Source organism: Podarcis gaigeae (assembly GCF_964106915.1).
Source record: "Podarcis gaigeae genome assembly, chromosome: 2".
NCBI lineage: Eukaryota > Metazoa > Chordata > Lepidosauria > Squamata > Lacertidae > Podarcis > Podarcis gaigeae.
Window position 1 is genome coordinate 112,817,459 of NC_139679.1, and position 13,872 is coordinate 112,831,330.

At 45.1% G+C, this 13,872-nt stretch overlaps 1 protein-coding gene across 1 annotated transcript; it reads left to right on the forward strand.

Annotated features, from left to right (window-relative positions):
• The first annotated feature begins 721 nt into the window (after positions 1–721).
• LOC310838094 (zinc finger protein RFP-like) lies at positions 722–13,872 on the forward strand. The gene is made up of 8 exons (XM_083725488.1): positions 722–1,186; positions 3,706–3,801; positions 4,410–4,640; positions 5,784–5,806; positions 6,416–6,531; positions 7,367–7,396; positions 8,429–8,533; positions 10,858–13,872. The coding sequence occupies exons 1-8, from the start codon at positions 737–739 to the stop codon at positions 11,385–11,387; spliced, it is 1,581 nt and encodes a 526-aa protein (XP_083581614.1). The 5' UTR covers positions 722–736; the 3' UTR covers positions 11,388–13,872.

Below are 13,872 nucleotides of genomic sequence, written 5' to 3' on the forward strand. Positions count from 1 at the left end.
CTGTCCGAAGACACTTCCGGGTCACGTGGCCAGCGTGACATCGCTGCTCTGGCGAGCCAGCGCAGCACACGGAAACGCCGTTTACCTTCCCTCTGGTAAGCGGTCCCTATTTATCTACTTGCACCCAGGGGTGCTTTCGAACTGCTAGGTTGGCAGGCGCTGGGACCGAGCAGCGGGAGCGCACCCCGCTGCGGGGATTCGAACCGCCAACCTTTCGATCGGCAAGCCCTAGGCGCTGAGGCTTTTACCCACAGTGCCACCCGCGTCCCTAAAGTCAAGGTTAGTTGTCCCCAAATCCTGTTAACATTTGGGACTGGAGCAACAGTGTTTGCAAGAAGAAACTGTATGAGAACTGGGGGTGGGAGACAGGAAACCAATTCTTCCCTCACTAATTCCTTCTCAGATAAACAATTGTTTTTTCTCAGGCTTTACTTCCTTTTTCCTCCTGCTCCAGTCAGTTCGTATTTGACCTTTTATTAGCCTCATGATGGCCACACGGCTCTCGCTCACTTTTTCCTGGGGACTGTAGTTAGTTAAGGGTGCTGGGAAGTGTAGCTTTTTGAGGTAAATGGCCAGTGCCAGAATTCTTTGGCAGACACCATGCACTTTGAATTCACGGTACAGACGTGAAGCTGCACACCGTGAGGGTTTCTTCTGGCTTATGCTGCTGCTTTGCAAACACTATGAGTCACCCAGAGGCAGGGAAAGGCCTAACCTTGGACTTTAAACTGGAAAAATGAAACTAAGGCTTTTATTCCTGTTTCAGGCAGGCGAAATGGCAGACGAGAGTCCAGTCCAGAACCTCTGCGAGGAAACGACATGCCGCATCTGCCGGGAGTATTTCAAAGACCCAGTGATCATAGAATGCGGGCACAATTTCTGCCAAACCTGCATCACCGAGGCTTGGGGGAAATCGGACCAAGAGGCTTCATGCCCTCAGTGCAGGGAACCTTGTCAGCAAAGAAATCTCAGGCCCAACCAGCAACTGGCAAGCATTGTGGAAATAGTCAAGAAATTCAGCCTTCAGATGGCCAGAGGGGCGGAAGCGCTGGGAAGGGTTTGCGAGAGACACCAGGAGCCCCTGAAGCTCTTCGGCGAAGGCAACCGAGCCCCCATCTGTGTGGTGTGCGACAAATCCAAGGAGCTTATAGTGATCCCAAAGGAGGAGGCCTTAGACGAGTATCAGGTAGGGAGCTGTAGGACTGGGGACCAGGCTTCCATGGGATGCTCAGTTATCCTAAGGATGGGGAAAATATTTCAGCCCGAGGGCTGCATTTTTCTCTAGGTGACATTCAGGTGGGTGTTTTCCAGGGTGCAGGAAGGGGTTGGAGGTGTAAGTGCCCTCGCTGAGGGGGGGTGACATTTGGTGCACCGCCTGCCCGTGACCCCCAAGCCTACCCCGAGCCGTTGGGGTAAGGAAGGGAGCTACGCCGCTCTGCCAGCAGGATTCCCCCCTTCTCCCTTCGTTTTGCCAGCTTGGGGGAGGCTTGGGAGTTGTGAGCCATGGGTGGCTCATTCCTCCCCCGTGCAATGAAGTAATACCGACCAAAAAATAATGGCAAGATAAATTATTTGACTATCTAAAATTGGTCCGAAGGACAGGTGCAATTAAAGGTCAGATCAAACCAAAATTCCGAAAAGAAAAATATAGAGATTACCTTAAAAAGCAGTGCCCTCAAATTAATACTTGGACTTGTTTTGACTAACTTTTGCAAAACAAACTAGGGGGTAAAAGCTAAAAAACAGAAAGAAAAAAGGGGTAAAACTGAAAAGAGAAGGAAACAGTTTACTAAATATGAAAGTAGAATGAAGGAAGTCAATTGGAAGAAAAGAAGAACTGAAATATGGTATATACATATTGTTTAACATTTGCTTAGTATAAGATTTTGTATTTACCTTTGATATTGTTTTTTTTCTTTTTTCTTTTTTCTTTATGTTTTATGTTTCCTTTTTCTTTTTGTTAGTGTGTGTGTTTGTGTTGCAAAATAAAAATTAAAAATTATTTCAAAAAAGAAAAAATAAAACATTCTTTTTTGGTGGGTATGGGGTTGTTTTTATTTTGATTATACATTTTGTGCTTTTATATTCTGATTTTGTTCTGTGAACTGCCCTGAAATCTTCAGGTATAGGGCAGTATATAAATTAAGTAAGTAAGTAAATAAGTAAGGGTCACAGTAGCCCAATCTTGAATGCAGAAATCTTTAGCATTTCTAGGTAGGGCTGGGGATATATGGGACCTGAAATCCAGTCAGTACAGCCAGTACATAGCTGCCAACGTTTCCCCTTTTTTAAGGGGAATTCCCTTATTCCAAATAGGATTCCTCGCAAGAAAAGGGAAAAGTTGACAGCTATGAGCCAGTACTGAGCTAGTTGGACCAGAGGAACATATAACACAGTATAAGACCGCTTCCCCTCTTTCTAGATATGTCTAAAAACCCCAGAGCATAGGTATCAGGTATTAGCAATGTAGCCATGTGGCTCACAATTCTGCTGCAGAATCATATCAAAGCTTCCTATTAGCAGAGGCCCAGGAAGTTCTACCTGCAAAATACTGCAAGGTGGGGAAGGAGCAGCAAATGCTCTGAAGTTATGAGGGGTAAAGGATGTTATTAGGGCCAGTGTGGTTTCCTCTGGGGGTACTGGGGGAACCGGCACCTTTCCACCCTAAATGTGGAAATTGTGGCACTTCCTGTGATAACTTCATGGTAATAATAATAATAATAATAATAATAATAATAATAATAATAATTTATTATTTGTACCCCGCCCATCTGGCTGGGTTTCCCCAGCCACTCTGGGCGGCTTCCAACAGAGATGAGAAATACACTAAAATGTCACATATTAAAAACTTCCCTGAACAGGGCTGCCTTCAGATGTCTTCTGAATGTCAGGTAGTTGTTTATCGCTTTGACATCTGATGGGAGGGCATTCCACAGGGCGGGCGCCACTACCGAGAAGGCCCTCTGCCTGGTCCCCTGTAACTTGGCTTCTCGCAGTGAGGGAACCGCCAGAAGGCCCTCGGAGCTGGACCTCAGTGTCCGGGCAGAACGATGGGGGAGGAGACGCTCCTTCAGATATACTGGACCGAGGCCATTTAGGGCTTTAAAGGTCAGCACCAACACTTTGAATTGTGCTCGGAAACGTACTGGGAGCCAATGTAGGTCTTTCAAGACCGGTGTTATATGGTCTCGGCGGCCGCTCCCAGTCACCAGTCTACCTGCCGCAAGCTGAATACCGCAAGCTGTTTTTCTTAAAAGAAGAAAGAAAAAGAACGAGGTATGAATAGGGCTGTGCACCAGCCACAACCTCTGGTTCGTACCCCAATTTAACTTTGGAAAAGAGCATGGTTTGGTGCAGAAAATGTGAGAGGGTTACTGACTTGGCTCAGGATCTGAATCCAAACCCCGTACAGATACTCTGTTTTGTGCAAACCTGGTATATGAGCAAACTTTTTATCTGTGTCCCCATAATTTTGAGCCCTCTTGTTTCCCCCACATTTAATCAGAAAATGAATTATTAGCTATATAAATATGCATATGTGAACACTGATTTAATTCTACACCGAGAATGGAAGTTTCCTAGAAGCTATACATAGACTCTCCTCATCCTTCATGTTCTTGGTTTCTTGAACACACACGGCTGTTACAGTTTATGAGTATATCTCTATTGCCAAAATTAACCCAAATGCCTTCTTGGTCACCCCAGGGTAGAATCCTGCGTCATTTGGAGTTCCTGAACAAACAGAGAGAAGAAATTCTGTCTTCTAAACTGAAGAGGGAGACCGAAAGCCAGAATCTGCTGGTAGGTGCAAACCTTCTTGCCTCTCCAGGATGGTTATATTGACAGAGTGAGGCCTTAATTCTGTGGTGGAGCCTATGCTTTGCTTGCACAGTGTTCCAGGTTTGATCATTGGCATTATCAATTAAATGGATAATGGGTGGTAGAGTTGGGAAAGGTCTCTGCTTCAGACCTTGAAGAGCAGGATAGGCTAAAATTGGTAGGGTTGTCTAACGCCAAATGTAGTCCTTGAGTCCAAAAATGTCCAGCCATGCCAGCATTAATCCTTTAAGAATGAAGTGAACCCCACAAAGCCAGTCTTCCTTCTTCTCGTCACTTCCTTACGGCCCTACTATTAGGCACAGTGAGGTGGCCAAGGCTGGCTGAAGATGCCAGCGAATAGAGAACAGCAGCAGCTTAATAGATTGGTAGGTGAGCATCAGGAAAATACTGAGGACTGAGCCAAGCAAAGAGGTTGTGTCCTGCTAAGCCAGCCTGCCTGCCGCCCTCAGCTGTGACTGAACTTCTGTACCATTGTTAGCATTGAAGTAAATATCAACTGCCCTGCTTGTGCACATGGAATTAAGGGGACATCTAAATGTCTTTGTCTGGCCATGACACTGTCTTTGCAGAAGCAGACAGACATGGAGAGGCAGAAACTCATGGCTGATTTCAAGCAATTGCACCAGTTTCTGGAAGAACAAGAGTGCTTCCTGCTGGCTCGATTAAAGGAACTGGACGATGAGATTAAATCCTGGGAGGACAAACATATTGCAAAACTCTCTGAGGAAATGTCGTCTATCGATGACCTTATTAAGGAGCTGGAGAAGAAAAAGAAACAGCCAGCGACTGAATTCTTGCAGGTAAGACTTGGCACAATTAAATAGTCCAGGTTGTCCTGCAGGGAAGGGTTGTACTCCCAACCACTCTATTGGTTTACAGAAGTACAGTAGTACCTTGAGTTACAAACGCCTCAGGTTACAAACGCTTCAGGTTACAAACTCCGCTAACCTCGAAGAGTTACCTCGAGTTGAAAATTTTGCTCCAGGATGAGAACGGAAATCGTGTGCCGGCGGTGCAGCACACCTCTAGTTAAGAACAGTTTCGGGTTAAGAAGGGACCTCCGGAATGAATTAAGTTCGTAACTAGAGGTACCATTGAATTCATAGTAGGGATGTGCATTGGTCACACATTTTGTTCCAAACTGTGATTTGGAGCTTCATCAAACGGCATGATTCAGGTTGACCATTGGGAAGGCTTCCCTGTTCTGCTTCTGGGCCCAGAATTTCTTCATTCCCCAGCTTCAGTACTTGGAAAATTTAAAACATCTATTACACCCATACTCCCTTTTGATAGAAGTGGATGGAATTTGCAGGCAAAGCTGCTCCTGCAGTATGGATGAAGCCTGCCAAATTACAATGGATCCAGGGAGTTTTTGTGCTATCATTGGCAATGGCACCAGCAACACTGGCCAGTTGAGTTCTCCCTCTACCCAATTCAAACATGCCCTCGCTGTTGTGTGTAGAGCAATATACATCGTCAGCAGTAGCAGGTAGACATCTGCTCTCAGGCTGGCAGCACCAGTGGTGGGAGCCAGCAGCAGAGCATAGCCCGGGATCACTTGCAGTTGGCAGAAGATCCCATTCCAGGATGAAGCATAACTGGGGGAGGTTCTGGGGCAGAGAGGGGGGCCTACATGCCCATTCAGGGGGATTTTCAAATTTAGAAGTAAATGTCTGGGCTTTTGTAGTTTAATTAAGCAGCTGGAGGAGAAACAGAAGCAGCCAGTGACTGAATTCTTGCAGGTCAGCAATGGTGCAATGAAACCCTCCAGGTTGTCCTCTGGGGAAGGGCTGTTCATCAGTCTATAGTCTATAGAAGTATTTACAGTAGGCGTGTGCACTTCAGTATTTGGTTAATATATAAAGAAAAGGGGAAAGTAATAAACTGCTGGAGGCAACTGGTGCAAGTGACTGAATTTCTCTCCTTCTGTCTCTTCCATCTAGAATATGAGAAGCATCCTGGAAAGGTAGGTGGCTTTGATATGAATATTATTATGAATAATATTAATTTCCTTCCTTGGAGGTAAGGGATAAATTGATTTGGTCTATACTTTTATTTGAACCAATCTAATTCAGAGTTTACAGAGCAATAAGCAGATCAAAAAAACAGTTACCAATCTGACTGCACAATTTTACAAATCTTGTGATGCATTTTTTCGTATGGGGAAATGCACAAAAAGTGCATTGAGGTATGCATAGAACAGCATACCAAAATGGATAGGATTTTTTTTGGGGGGGGGGGGGAGAATGCATATAAAACACATAGTAGGGCTGTGAGGAAGTGACGAGAAGGAGGAAGACTGGCTTTGTGGGGTTCATTCTTAAAATGTTTGCTTCTATTCAGCTGTCAATCCACAGAAAACCCAAATGACCTTTGTTCTGATTCAGCGGTAAACAGCGGGGACTTTCGTGGGGAAACCAGGGGGAATGAAAGGAAAACCCATCATGGACGATCCCTTGGTATCTTCCTGCTGCTCGCACTTTTCTCCTTCATTCTGATGACTGAATTAAGAATGACTTGAGAATGACCTGATGGAGCACAATAAACTTCACTTTCTTCACTTTCTTCTTCCTAGGTGTAATGAAAATGAATATAAAACCACGAATGCTTTTCCTCCTGGATTAGAAGAACAAATAGATAATTTCTCCAAAATGCATCCTTTTTTGGAGAAGGAGACCGAGAAATTTAAAGGTAACAAAGATCATTGTATGATGTAGATATGGGATAGATGGATAGATGATAGATAGATAGATAGATAGATAGATAGATAGATAGATAGATATGATAGATAGATGATAGATAGATAGATAGATATAGATAGATAGATGATAGATAGATAGATATAGATAGATAGATGATAGATAGATAGATAGATAGATAGATAGATAGATAGATAGATGATAGATAGATGATAGATAGATAGATAGATAGATAGATAGATAGATAGATAGATAGATGATAGATAGATAGATGATAGAGTTGCATGCCTTGCCAATTTCCAAATGGTGAATATTCCAGGGGTCCCAGGCTGCTTCCCCAGGGATCGAGCTTCCTATTGGCAAATGAGGCACAGCAGAGACTGTGGTGTCCTTAGGATATATGGTTTATTTACACATATATACAATCTGAGCCTACAATGGAGGGGTTCACAGGCACCCCAAGAGAGTCTTGTTTCTCCCATAACCACAGCCTTGCATTCAAAACAGGAACCCACCATCGTGCCCTGATTCTCTTTCCATCTTGCTGCCTTTTGCAGCCTGTCACATCCCTAAACTCTACTCCAAAATACTGGTTTTGTCTTCTAACTCTCTCAGAGCTGGGGGAGGCAACTCTTCTCTGTGTCCCCCACCCCAAACATGCTTTCATAATACTTAATGCTAATGTTGGAAGAGGGAGAAAGATGGAGTACTATGGCTAAATTTTAGATTTAGGCCAGAACACACTTGCAAACATTCTATATCTAAAGTATTGCCCTTGGAGCCAAGTACGAGTATTGACTTTTTCTTCATTTCACTTTTTTCCTTAGACGTGTTCTCTGGACCTCAAGAAAATAAAGGTACATTTCCAGGTTTGGCAGATCTTTAAACAGTTTTTGCAGATGAGATATGGGAGGGTTTTGCACTGTTCCCCACTTCAATCTCCCAGCAGCACAAGATTGCTGGGGTCCCAAGCTGCCTCCCCAGGGTTTGATTTTCTTTTGGGAAATGAGGCACAGCAGAGACTGTTGTGTCTTTAGGATATATGGTTTATTCACACATATATACATTCTGAGCCTATGGTGGAGGGGTTCACAAGGCGGACAACCCAAGAGAGTCTTGTTTCTCCCATAGCCACAGCCTTGCATTCAAAACAGGAACCAACCCTCGTGCTTTGATTTTCTTTCCATCTTGCTGCCTTTTACAGCCTGTCACATCCCTAAACTCTGCTCCAAAACTCTGGTTTTGTCTTCTAACTATCTCAGAACTGGAGGGCTGGGAAGCAAACAAGAGTAACTGAAGCTTGACATTTGAGTGTTCTTTTTTTTCTATTTCTCTATTTAAAATTCTGAGTAATCTTCCTTATTTGGCATTTATTTTTCTGAAACACTCCCCCCGTCCCAATGTTTTCATAAAATGTAATGGGAATGCTGGAATGCTCTGGCTTACTGAAGTCAGCTGGGAGTTCACCACACGTCAACTGGTGTGTGTTATGAGCACAGTAAGCGGAGTCATCAGAGATTTCCTGCTCCCAACTGAACAGCATCTTCCAGAGTTCGTTAAGGGGGAAGCTCCTCCCACACAGTTCAAAGTAACCAGGTGTTTAATGTCTCCAGACACAAGACCAGTCCTTCATCATCTTTGAAGTAAAGATACGTACGATCAGATCCATTGACACTGATCACCATGCTAGCTAATGCTTCTGTGGAATACCCACGGCCTCTTCCCCTGAGTCTCACAGAGTCAGACCCTTGACAGCAAATGGGACAGGGCACAGACAAGACAGACAGGATGAAAGCAATGCCCTAGTCAACCAGAGCACAACTGTTAAGTGTCTTACTTGGCCATTTCTTCAAGATGTCCCCAACTAATCAAGTTCCTTGCTATTGCAGCTGGCTCTGCCATGCCCTCCTCAACACCAGAGAGCATACAACAAGGTGAAATGTGCATCATGAGGGAGAAGAGCAACTTGGGAACACTTGGGAAAATAGCATCAGGTATGCTGCTTGGGGGCGGATTCCCCCCCTCCCCATTTGTTTGTGTGAGAAAGTGTGGGGGAGATTTTGCAGTCAAATCTACAGTAATAATGCACATACTTACTAGTTAGCTGGGACGCGGGTGGCGCTGTGGGTAAAAGCCTCAGCGCCTAGGGCTTGCCGATCGAAAGGTCGGCGGTTTGAATCCCCGCGGCGGGGTGCACTCCCGTTGCTCGGTCCCAGCGCCTGCTAACCTAGCAGTTCGAAAGCACCCTCGGGTGCAAGTAGATAAATAGGGACCGCTTTCTAGCGGGAAGGTAAACGGTGTTTCCATGTGCAGCTCTGGCTCGCCAGAGCAGCAATGTCACGCTGGCCACGTGACCCGGAAGTGTCTTCGGACAGCGCTGGCCCCTGGCCTCTTGAGTGAGATGGGCGCACAACCCCAGAGTCTGGCAAGTGTGGCCCATATGGGCAGGGGTACCTTTACCTTTTACCTTACTAGTTAGCATGTGAAGGAGTTAAGACCATAGAGCTGTTTTGCTGATAGGCCACAGACCATAGAAATATAATTGGTAGAGAGGGCAGTGTGTGGTGTCATTTCCCCTTCTCTCCTGAGGGGGAAGAAGGGAATAAATATTTCCTGTTCTCTCTCTCTCTCTCTCTCTCTCTCTCTCTCTCTCTCTCTCTCTCTCCCTTTGACCAACAATGGAGGCAGACATGTTTATAGTTAATATATTCCCACACTTACCTAATAAAAACCCATCAGAGACCATAGAGGAGTGTGAGCCACTCCCTCCCCCTTTTTTAAACTTTCTCCTGCTCCTATTTCTTCTGTTCCCTCTTCCCTCTGGTCTTCCTTCCTTCCCTCTTCATAGCTCCAGAGGCTGTTCACCCCTCCCACCAGCAGATGGAGATACACAAAGCAATCCTACCTGGGTCTGCCCAGACATAGGTGTTGGAATCCATGATTTGCAGGCAGCTTAGCACGTTTGCAATTAGAATCTCCACAGCATGGGAATACAGGACATGTAAGGAATCTGCCTAGGGATAAGGAGACCCAGCAACAACCAAGTGATTGTCTGAGTTCCTTATGCAGGCATGACCTATAACACTGGTGTGTGTTGGAGAGTGTTAGTGTGGTGTGGTTAGTGCTGAGGAGTTACTGAGAGTGAAGAAGTCGTGTTGTAAAAAGTAACTTGTGAATAGCTTGTATGTTTGCTGCTGTAAATAATAAAACAACAAGAACCAAGTTACTAGTCAGCAGTTTTTGTTCCTGCTCGTCGTTCAGCTGGACAATCTCAAGAGTTGCTCAGCAATCGCTGTGATACTCTTCTATACTCTGCTGTGCAACAGGCGAAAGCACTTCAAAGGTTCATCGGATTCCAAAAGTTTTAACAATAGGTTCTATGGAGTTCAGAGGGATTCATTTCCAAGTTAGCAAGTGTAGGAATGCAGTCTCCAACTCAGTTCCTTGGGCAAGTCACTGCCCTCTGAGCCTCACCACCTTAACGAAATCCATAAGCTCCGCTCTGACTAAGGATGGGGAGAAATTCAGGTCAGTTCACGTGGAAAGGCGAATCTTACCTACCTCCTTTGGAATTTGCACTCCTCCGAATTTTGCAGCACAGTTCTCCAAGGATGCAACGTGTAAAAAAAGGTAAAGGACCCCTGACAGTTAAGTCCAGTGTTTGTGCGCTCTGCTGACAGTCCCCCCCCCCCCCCCGGTCATGTGGCCAGCATGACTAAGCTGCTTCTGGTGCAATGGAACGCCAAAACCAGAGCAGCGCAAGGAAACGCCGTTTACCTTCCCAAGGGAGCGGTACCTATTTATCTACTTGCACTTTTTGGTGTGCTTTCTTACTGCTAGGTTGGCAGGAGCTGGGACCGGGCAACGGGAGCTCACCCCACCGTGGGAATTCAAACTGCTGACCTTCTGATTGGCAGGCCCAAGAGGCTCAGTGGTTTAGACCACAGCGCCACCCGCGTCCCTAGGTGTTTGAACATGCAAAAAAAAAAAAAGTGTTAGGAGAAATTCGCACTAGCAACACAGATGGATTTTCATGAGTACTTAAAAAAAAAAGAATTTGCAAAGGAATGTGAAAATGTGAAGAACTGAATTTAGGAGTAGAAAACATAAACCAAAATTTGGTAATTTGCCATTTCCTAGCCCTGGCTCCCACCCATCCAAATCGTAGCCAATCCATAACCCCCTCAGTAGCTTTTCTAAGCACACAAAAAACCTATAGGGTACCACAAAAGATAGATGCACACATGCACCTTGCCCTATAATTCAAACACTGACCCGGCTCCCTCTCTCTGTGTGTGAATCTCTCTCTCTCTTACAGTGAATATAGTTTTGGATCCAGAAACAGCGAATCACTACCTCATTCTCTCTGAAGATGGGAAGAGTGTGAGGTGTGGAGGGGAAAGGCAAAATCTGCCCGACAGCCCAAAGAGATTTGATCCGAAGACCTACGTGCTGGGCAGCGAGAGATTCCGTGCAGTAAGAAAATGGTGGGAAGTGGAAGTTGGGGGAGAGAAAAATGCCACGTGGGCTGTGGGGGTGGCACGCGAGTCGACCCCGAGGAAGGGACAGGTCAGGCTTCAACCCAGTGTAGGAATCTGGGCTGTGGGAAAAGCCATAGTTGGCTCATTGTATGGACTTTGGGCTTTTACTGCCCCTGAGCGGACGCCTTTGCTCTTAAATCATGAGCTCAGGAAGATCCGGGTGACTCTGGACTATGAAAGGGGTTCTGTGGGATTTTTTGATGTCGAAGGAGATGTCTTGATCTTCACTTTCCCGAAAGCGTCCTTCTTTGGGGAGGAAATCCGGCCCTTTTTCTTGGTTGGGCAAGGAGCTGAACTGAGTTGCTGAATCTTGAGGGCACGACTCCTCACAGCCCCCTCCCCAATCGCCCCCAATGCCCCGAAAAAGAGTTGTTTTTGCACTTCCCACGCAACTGTATGAGATCCAAGCAAAGAGCTGTGGAATGGCGCTCAGGGAGGAATGGCCACAGAAATTTGGGGCTTTCCATCTGTGGGGCAAGAGCGGGTTGGCATGTGGGAAGAACAGTGTTTTTGTGCTTTTAACAATGGCCTGGCAGGCAGAAATCCAACAGGCTAAGCCTCTTCTAGTATGAAAATACAGTCATGGGGAAAGCTTCATCACCACTGTATTCCCTCTCATATTGTATTATGGCAGCCATGTTTTGTATGTTTTGTATTATGGCAGCCATGTTTTGTTATGGTCCTGTGGCAGCCATTTTGTTACTGGTACCGACAGCACACCCTCAAAACCTGAGATGTGCCCTCGTCCAAAAAAGTGGGCGCCCGCTGGTCTACAATATCAGTTCTGTACTGTACTGAGCGTTTTGCATCAATAAACCATCTCCTTGTTTTCAGTTTCAGGGTTTAGTCTGTGGTCCTTATCCCTGGCTATGTTTCACCTACTGAGGTGAAAATCTGAGCCTAGAGTAACAACCTAAAGGGGAAATGTCCTTGAAACTTGAAAACGTTAGCAGCATTAAGATAAATGCAACAGTGTAAATAAGTTTTGATGGATGCAATAATGGAATGCTGAATGGTTTAGTTTATGTAAAATATGCAGGGATTTATGGTATGCAAATTGAACCATGGAAAGAGAAAAAAGGAAGTTAAATGAATAAGTGGTACCTCAGGTTAAGAACTTAATTTGTTTTGGAGGTCTGTTCTTAACCTGAAACTGTTCTTAACCTGAGGTAGCACTTTAGCTAATGGGACCTCCTCCTGCTGCCACGCGATTTCTGTTCTCATCCTGAGGTAAAGTTCTTAACCTGAGGTACTATTTCTGGGTTAGCGGAGTCTGTAACCTGAAGCGTCTGTAACCTGAAGAATCTGTAACCCGAGGTACCACTGTATTCTAAAATGTAAAACAAAAAAATTATACCAAAAAATAATTATTATTATACAAGAAGGCTCCAAGGATAGAGATCCTCCAGCCTGCAGGCCAGATTTAGCCCAGCACTGGTCCCAAATTGGAACTTGAGGCAGTTTTCCTCAGTGCATACGCACTTACCCCACACCTGGCATCAAATGCTGTATCAGGTGTGGGGCAAGGAGATGGACGTGCTTGGATCAGCCGCACAGTAGAATTTCGCACGAGGAAGCCAGTTGCACAGATGATCCCTGAAGGAAGCAGCTTTGGCTTGGTGCCTGGAAAGTGCCAAGTGGGTCGGTGGGCATTTGGGAAGCATGGTGCAAAGTGCTTTGCAAGCCCAACGCTCAGCACTTCCTAAGCTTCCCGCTGAGCATAGGGCCATCGGAAACCCCCTGCAATGCGGTTCCCAAGGACCCAAAAAACTGCCGTTTGTCGGGTGCTCAGGAAGTAGTGCTAAAGGGACTTTGGCAGGTAGGTGCAATAACCCACTCAAGGTGCCTTATTCTTGATTGGAGATCCTGTTGGCAATTTGTGTATTAAAAAAACACAACAGTCCTGCACTTAAGGGCACAAATTTGAAATTAACACAGGCTAGTTTTGCCCTAAGACGGCCCCTTCATCTTGAATATATGATGTACACATAGCAAGGGGGTGACAGGGAGGTCCGATCAGGGAAGATTGAGGTTGGTGGCCCTAAATCTAGACTTCTTCACACCACACCACACATTCCTGAAAAGCAGCAATGTTGTTGCTCTGCCGGCCCGCCCCAACCCCGAGTAGAATTTTGAAACCCCATAGAAGAAACCTCCTTTTTAAAAATAGTTTTTATTAATATAAAGTACAAACAAACAAGAAAAAAAAGAAACATTAAAAGTTACAAAACATAGGAGCAGTACAGGAATTGTCTTTTTCAAATAAACACAGAAAAGACAGTGTAGAAAAATAGAAACAGCAAGACATGTCGTGAAAGCCAAATTTCACAATTTGTTGGGGGGAGATTTATTTCTTCACCTTACATGGAACCTAAAATGACTACAAAATTATCATTTCCTAAAATGAACAATCGAACAAAAATAAAATTGAAAGGAATCTGGAAAAGGTTTGCGCAGAACCATGAAGAGGGGTGGGGTGGCAAAAAGCCTCAAAGAGAGACAGAGACAAAACATTTTAAAAGGAAACCAGAACATCGTGGCTGATCTTATGAAAATGCAGTCTTTAAACGATCCTGTGACCAAATAAATCCAATTCAAAACCTGACCTCAGATAGACAATTGCTGCCCATGGAGGTTCTACTTTTGACAAACAATTTGCTTTTACTGAAAAGGCTGCTAATTTCCCCTTTGGTCATACAGTCACAATAATGCTTAGGGTTCCTTTGTATTCAGATGATATATTGCCTACTTTTTATGCCCAGTACAAATAAATATGTTGAGGGGTGTGTGTA

Excerpts from the sequence above, each read along its gene's own strand:
- LOC310838094 (XM_083725488.1), top strand. The coding sequence starts at position 737 with ATGAAACTAAGGCTTTTATTCCTGTTTCAGGCAGGCGAAATGGCAGAC. Across the intron at positions 6,532-7,366 it reads GGAGACCGAGAAATTTAAAG|ACGTGTTCTCTGGACCTCAA; the intron begins GTAACAAAGATC and ends TTTTTTCCTTAG. Across the intron at positions 7,397-8,428 it reads TGGACCTCAAGAAAATAAAG|CTGGCTCTGCCATGCCCTCC; the intron begins GTACATTTCCAG and ends TTGCTATTGCAG.